Source organism: Cajanus cajan, chromosome 6, assembly GCF_000230855.2.
Source record: "Cajanus cajan strain Asha chromosome 6, NIPB_CcT2T_4, whole genome shotgun sequence".
In the NCBI taxonomy this organism is placed as follows: Eukaryota; Viridiplantae; Streptophyta; class Magnoliopsida; order Fabales; family Fabaceae; genus Cajanus; species Cajanus cajan.
Window position 1 is genome coordinate 6472738 of NC_138522.1, and position 7483 is coordinate 6480220.

The 7483-nt window shown below is 31.1% G+C and overlaps 1 protein-coding gene across 1 annotated transcript; it reads right to left on the bottom strand.

Annotated features, from left to right (window-relative positions):
• Positions 1-115: 115 nt before the first annotated feature.
• LOC109815452 (vignain) lies at positions 116-2228 on the bottom strand. The gene is made up of 4 exons (XM_020380175.3): positions 1625-2228; positions 983-1218; positions 755-895; positions 116-558 (listed from the first exon to the last, which is right to left on the bottom strand). The coding sequence occupies exons 1-4, from the start codon at positions 2070-2072 to the stop codon at positions 295-297; spliced, it is 1089 nt and encodes a 362-aa protein (XP_020235764.1). The 5' UTR covers positions 2073-2228; the 3' UTR covers positions 116-294.
• Between the last annotated feature and the right edge of the window lie 5255 nt (positions 2229-7483).

Sequence of the window (7483 nt, forward strand, 5' to 3'; positions counted from 1 at the left end):
GATCGACTTTCTAACCTTGTTGCGGTATTTATAATTCTAATCAATAAAAAAAAATAATGCTTAAAGTTATGAATTTGCATGAAATTAGGGTACATGAGAAATTGCTAGCAGTCCATTCAAATTGAAATGTTTATTTCTTTATGATGTGATAAGCAGAACTATATTAGATGGATACATTAGAATTGAATCTGAGATACAAATATTAGTTGACATGGAAATGGGGCAATTCCTAGCGTGCTAGAAAACAACAACCAATACTGATGAGAATTTAATATTGTGGGAAGCAATCAAATTTCAAAGTTCATCTTTAATAGATGATGAAGGACTTGTTGGATTCTTGAAGGTGTTTTTGACCGGGTAGGAAGCCTCCATAGCTATGCCACATAGTCCCTCTTTGTTAGATATATTCCTTTGCATTCTTATGTAACCCTTTTCTCCCCATTCTGGTCCCCAAGAGTTCTTCACTATCCAGTAACTAGTCCCATCAACAGTTGTTCCATACCCCACAACCGCTACACCATGATTTAGCTCTGTGCTACAATATCCAGTAAATACTCCCTGCAATCATTTGTACATAAAATTAAGATACCATTTTGTTGCAATGTTGGTATCCAATAGTCAAATTAGCTTTGACTACATAGTGCCACTTTTTTGTGCAGGGAACTGGGAAATGTTTAGTGGTAATGGTAACTAATACTTTGATTTTAACAACTTTTGAAGAATTTTACATTGAATATGTGAATTAGATATTTACCTCAGAGTAGAACTGCAAATCATATCCCCCAGCATCTATGGCTACTGAGACAGGTTGGTTGGCAACAGCTTTGAGCAATGCATTTTCATCGTTAGCAGGGACTTTTTCATGGCCATCAATTGACACAGCTTGGTCATTCTCCTGCAACATGAATGATTCTTGCATTTTTAGTTGCTCAAGTTATCAGTCAAATATATTTGTTTTGTCAAAGTTTTGCTTCATATGCACCTTTGATGCATCACAGGTTCCTTTTTGTGCTGTGTAAGGGTAATTTCTTTCTGTTGTTATGCCTCCCTTTTGCTTGATATACTCAAAAGCATATTCCATTAACCCACCATTGCATCCTGAGTTTTTTTTGTTGTCACAGTCCACCAGCTCTTGTTCAGACAAGGTGACTAGCTTATTTGTCTTGATTTGGTTAATGCCTTCGACAGCTACAACGGTTGAAAACGCCCAGCAACTACCTACACAAGACAATTAATGGCAAGATAATTTTCATAAATTTAGGCTTGAAGACCAATAACAATAAGCTATAGCATATAATTACTAGCATCAACCTATGGATAAGAGGTTAAAGTAATATGTATAAAATCTTAGATTGAATTTCAGTGTAACTATTATTAAAAATAAAATAAATAAAACAAAAAAAAAACTACAGCATTCATGAGCACATCAATTCCGCCTTATAGCTATTTACCCAACAACAACAGTTTTGTCCTATCAGGTGAGAATGACTACTTAGATCATATAACACCATTGGACTTGGTTAAAAATTAAATTCTCAAATATATTTCACTCAAATGTGGAAAAATAGTGATAGAGAATTAGAGATAAGCTCTATGATTAGTGACTAGTGATCATTTAGCTTACCACAGTGGCCTTGATCTTTTACATCAGTAACAGCACCTTTCTTCCTCCAATCTACAGATGGAGGGACAGGGCCAACTTTCTCATACATGAAGGTCCCGTTCCCACGTGGTGTGCCTCTGAACATTCTGTAGTGATTCACCTTTGAGCCAGCATAGGTGCTCCTGAATTCGTGGTTGGTCATGTCAGAAAACTTGTTCAGTTTCAGCTTGTAAGGCTTCTCCATTTTGTTAGTGTTGTGGACATGCATCACATTTGCTTTGAACACGTTAAACCTCTCGTGCTTGTCACTGAGGCTTCGCGAAACCGTGTGGTGACTCCTCCATCTCTCGTACAAGTCCCACAAGCTTTCCTCGGATGCCAAATCTTTGTCATGAAAGTCAAAGCTATTGGCCACTCCGAGAACCAAAGCAAGGGACAGAACAACCCACAAGAGCTTCTTCATTGCCATGTTTGTGTTTGGAATATCAATTCGATGAAAGATGGGGGGAGAAGGGACCAAAGGAGGCTTTATATAGGGAAATGGAAGATAATAAGTGTGGAGAAAACAATAGAAAAATAAATGTGGAAGTTACAGGTTCCTTATGGAGATCAACAATGAGAAATGATGAAGATACCAAGGTGTGCACTTAGAGAATTGTATAGAAGAGTTAAGGATATGCTTGTGTTGCTTAAGTATGGAAGCAAAAGATTGAATACTAAGTGAATGAATTAAGGAAGGAAACTTGAGAAATTTTCTTTTGCATATTTTTTAAAGAGTTGTGTGAGTTAGGGGCCTATCCTGAAGCTGTGGCACATAATTTTTGTGTCATGCTATCTGTTATTGTATGCTTGAAGGGTCATCTTTCTGTTGCATGCTGATCACGCTATCAGATTAAGGAGATAGGTGGAGGAGGAGAGTGAGGAACATGGTTATACGTGCGGTTTTGAGGCATCATGGGTCGCAAGTGTAGTGAAACATTCGGATAATTATGAAACATTATGGTAACTGGTTTTATCTTGAATAACCGACCAGACCGTTTTTGAAAGGTTTGGAAAAAAAGCGTGAAAATGTACCCGAAAGGTAAGAGTAGTGTGGTGCTACGCATGAAAAAGTGCAGCATAGTCTATTTCTGAACATGGCCAGAAGACTTGTACAGTTATAACTCTTCTGAAATAGAAATCTAACGCGTTTGTGGTTATAAAAAGCTGATGTCACTTATTGAACATTTAGTGTGGTTTGGGTGTAACGTATATACGACAGTAACGACACATTTTCAAGCTTATTAATCTTAATATACCCTTTACGTTATTCCTAACTTAATTTAATCCATCATGCATAAATGTGGTTTTATGATTAAGATAGTATGTTAATTGTTATGAATCTAGAATTATGATCAGAATTTGTTAAGTTAATTTGGCAAAGGAGTTTTATTTTTGTCAAATTGAGAAAGGTTCCATTCGGCAAAAGCAACGTGAAATAACATTTTAGTTTTTGTATTGTTCAGTGGTTATTATCATTTGACTCGAGAGTCCAGCATGGCGTAACTTGCTTGTTGTAAAGGATTACAATAGCGTAATGCATGAAGCACCATTAATTATTTCTGGAAATGTAAATCATATTAGACTTTATTATTGTGTTGCCTTTTGGCTGAAGAATTAGCTAACACGGACAATTTTGTACGTTTTTATTAATTTTTCATAAAACGATGAGATCCATCGCGTGCTTCCTCGAAAGATTTTTGTTTTATATAATTTTTCAAACTTTTATTTTTAATTTTAAGAGAAATTTGATGTTTCAACAGGTTAGATTTGAGTAAAAAAATGTTTAAAGTAATTGAATCAATTTAGTTTAAGAATACTTTAATATAAAATATGGACCATTTAATTCACTTCCCCGTGCTAGAATTCACCATTTATTTTAGATGTCCGTAATTTAGTAGATCTTAGAAAGAAAATATGTTTCGATATAATATAGAAACGTTTTTCAGATTTTTTTTTATATAAATAAAGAATATTTTTTAAGAAAAAAATTCCAAAAACATTCCTAAACTTGTATTTGAATGAATTTATGACTCATGTATTCATGAAATGAGACAACAAGACAAAACTTAAAAAGTTTTGTCATATTACGTAGTTCTAATAGCAGGTCTAAGATCCCAATTTAGTGGAGATAATTTTTTTTATAAAAAAAAATTATAATTATCATCATCATATATATAAAAAAAACAAATATAAAAAAAATAATGAGTTCAATTTATGAAATTAGTGCAAAATACAAAATTTTAAACATATATTAATAATTTAATTAATACATATGTGGACATATTTAACAATTAAGTGTATCTTTGGTTCCACATTTAAAAAAAAGTAATCATAATTTCTTACTTTCCAAAACAAAATTTTAAAAAGTAAAAAAGGTCTTATTTTAAAATTAAATTGGCGTTAAACGCCAAATAAACATGTTGTAAGTTAATAATCGGTTGAGAATTTCGTCATGGGAAACTTAACCACTTATACAGTACATCTATATATGCATGAAAGTGGGGGCATTTGCCCCACTAACATTTTTTTATATTTAATTAATTTATATATATATATTATTAAGATTTAAATATATTTTTGTTATTAATTTTAAAATTGTTGTTTTCAGTTTCTATAATTTTTAAAAAATTTATTTTAATTTTTTAAGTCATCAATAACATATATAAAAATGACAAATTAAGATAGTAATATAATTTTAACTGAATTTAATGTGATATTTTTACTGATAAAGGCGTCAGTAGATAGATGTTAAGTGGCAATATTTGATAGATTCTTTAACAAAATTTGAGTATAAAAACTGAAACAAGGTTTTTTAAAATTACAAGGAATAAAAAGTCTAATTTTCAATTTGAGAGACTAAAAATAAATTTACCTTAAATTTGAAATATTAAAAACATATTTTAGCTCATTATAAATTTATAATAATGTACTCACACTTGCCATGTTAAAAATTAAGTGTTCTCACTCTTTTCTATATTTTTATTTTGTTAAAAAAGTCAAAGTTAATATATTAATTTTTTGAAGTATTTCTTCACAGTATATATAATATACTACAGCTCGTAATAAGAGTCATGTTTAAAAAAAATCTTAAAATAAGTGTTATGTTAACTTTTTAATATAATATTATTATTTTTTCATTTATACCTTTCATAATATTTTTTAGAAAGTGAATATTGTATTGCATTGTTTATAGTAAAGAAGATTAATCACAAGATTTCTTTTTCTAGCATATATAGAACAACCTAAAACCATACTTATTATGAGATAATGAGAGTAATAATTATTATGAGATAATGAGAGTACTAATTATAGTTAAGTCAAGTTGGTAAAAATATTAAGGAGTGATGATTAACCTAAATATTATACTATTTTTAAAATGAAAAAAGGTCAAATTTTTTATCTGGGATATAAAAAGAGATGAAAGTGTTAAAAATGAAAAAATCATTCAATATTTTTAAAATATGAAATCTCATAGAGAATAATTTGATATATATTTATATTTAAAAAAAATATATAAATTACACATTTAATACTACAAATTTATATATAAATATTACCCTCACTACTTAAAATTTATGGATCCGTCACTTATAAGAATCCAAGTTTTAGCTTACTTCTACATTTTTCTTTTTTAACAATTTGTGTCCACAGACCATAAAAATATAAATATAGGACTGCTAGTGCCGAAAACGAAAAGTGAATTATATTTCTACTTACTTAAACGTTGGTACAGTAATGGATAATAACAGAGGGTTGATTTTGTACACTAATCTAGTTCTAACAATATGGAGAAATGAGTATGAGGGAGAATGTAATGTGTTTGATGTTTGGTTACACATTATCGGCATTTTTGTGCAAAGCTAGAATGTATAGCTTTTGTGCCTTTTGGTAAACCGATAGGGTTTCCTATTATATTGTGTTTACAAACATTCATTAAATTATCAATAGTAATACAAGATTGATTTTGTACACTAATCTAGGCCAATAATCGAGAGAATTAATTCTTTATATAATGACTTGTTAAACGGGAAAGAAAATATATTAGATCCTAATTCTGGCAATACAAATCAAAATTGCATGATTCTAATTAATTTGTACAAACATCAACACTCCCCTCAATCTGAGTAATCTGAGAGATAGATGTTTTTCATTTTCAAGTTGGATTTGAGATATTTATGTGTGCCTTGGAAAATCTTTAGTTAGGAATTAAAATGTTTTTTGTTTGGTTGCATTACGATTAATATTTATAACGTTATCGTCAATTTTTTCTTTTATGAAATGTCGATCATTCTTTATATGTTTTGTTCTATGCTATAAAATTGGATTCTTTGTCATACTAATGTACGGTAGCTTTTGTCACATAATATTCTCTTTGTTTGGTTGGTGGAAATCATGAGTTCTTTCAGCATTTTTCCAGCTAAGTGATATGATTGAATGGAATATATGATTTTATCTTATAATCAACACTTATTGTTACTCAATCAAGCATATCTAATGTGAAATTTTCCTCAAATTTCCCTTAGAATTCCAAAAAGAAGAGTGATAAGATGTTTGGTGGATTATTAATAAGTAAATTCTCTTAATTTTGTGCAGAAGAACCTAAGTTGAGTTTGAAGTAGAAAGAGAAATAAAAGGAAAATTTAAGGGGCTCAGCGCCCCAGCTCTTATTCAATGCTTTAGCCATGGAAGAATTGAAGAAGCATAGAGAACCAAAGACTTGGAGCTGTAGCGCTCATCCTAGCATTGAGTTTTGGATAGTTGGAACAAAACTCCAGAGATATAGTGCTGCAGTAGTGATGTTGGAGCCGCAGTGTTGAATCTCGAGAAGGCAAAGGATTAATGGTTAATACAGTGCCTTAGCACTCAACCTAGTGCTCTAGTAGTAAGAGGCTCTTTCAGTATAAAGAACTTCTTAGTGCTACAGCGGTGAGATGGAGCTGCAGCCATGGAGTTGTAATTTATAATTTTTCCCTTGCTTTACTTAGTAGTAGTCAAAAAATGACTTCCAATTTGTCATACCTTGAGTCTATAATTTTTAAAATTTCTGAATTTTTCTTTAAGTGAAAACCTCTGTACGATTTACCTCTAAGAGATATTGTAGGATCTTCTTCGTTACAAAAGTTTTATCTTATTAACTTTTTCAAAATATTACATTTAAAGTTAAAATCTTAATTTGGTTCTTTATAATATTTTTTTATTTCAATTTAGTCCCACCTTAATTTTTTGTTTCAATTTGGTCCCTAATAATTTAAATTAGTGCAATGTCAGACTTTCGTCTAAATTATTTAAAAGGAATTAACTGTTGGTCACGTGGATGTCACGTAGATGCATACGTAGATGCCAAATTTCTTTAATGCATCTGGAACCAGAATGGGCCGTCTTAGTTTCAAAACGGGTCGTTCTGGTTGTACTCTTGGTGTGTTAATTTTGCACCTAGAACGAGTTGTTCCAAATGCAAAATTAACACACCAATAGTACAACCAGAACGAGTCGTTCTGATTTCAGAACGGGCCGTTCTAGTTCAAGAAGAATGCCAAACACAAACAGTCTATGATTATAGTTCACGCCCGTGATTCTAAATCACGGTTGTGAATTGTGCAAGGAAAAAGACCCAAAGTACAAAACATTTTAAACACTGTATTTGGTAATATTGTCAATGGGATTGATAACTTCAATTGCTAAACATTTAGGCTATACAGGACAATACAGTGTATCACTCAGGACAATGATAGCAGGTTTTATTTCATTGTTAATCAAACTGAAGTGAACCACTTACTACCAAATCGATACTATACAATCAAGGATGAAACGACATGGTGTTTTCCCTTGAAGTCATTG

What these genes read in the sequence shown, in the direction of transcription:
- LOC109815452 (XM_020380175.3), bottom strand. Translation starts at nt 2,072, where the DNA reads ATGGCAATGAAGAAGCTCTTGTGGGTTGTTCTGTCCCTTGCTTTGGTT. An exon ending in AAAAGATCAAGGCCACTGTG is followed by an intron (nt 1,219 to 1,624) that starts GTAAGCTAAATG and finishes TGTCTTGTGTAG; the next exon opens with GTAGTTGCTGGGCGTTTTCA. An exon ending in ATTTGCAGTTCTACTCTGAG is followed by an intron (nt 559 to 754) that starts GTAAATATCTAA and finishes AAATGATTGCAG; the next exon opens with GGAGTATTTACTGGATATTG.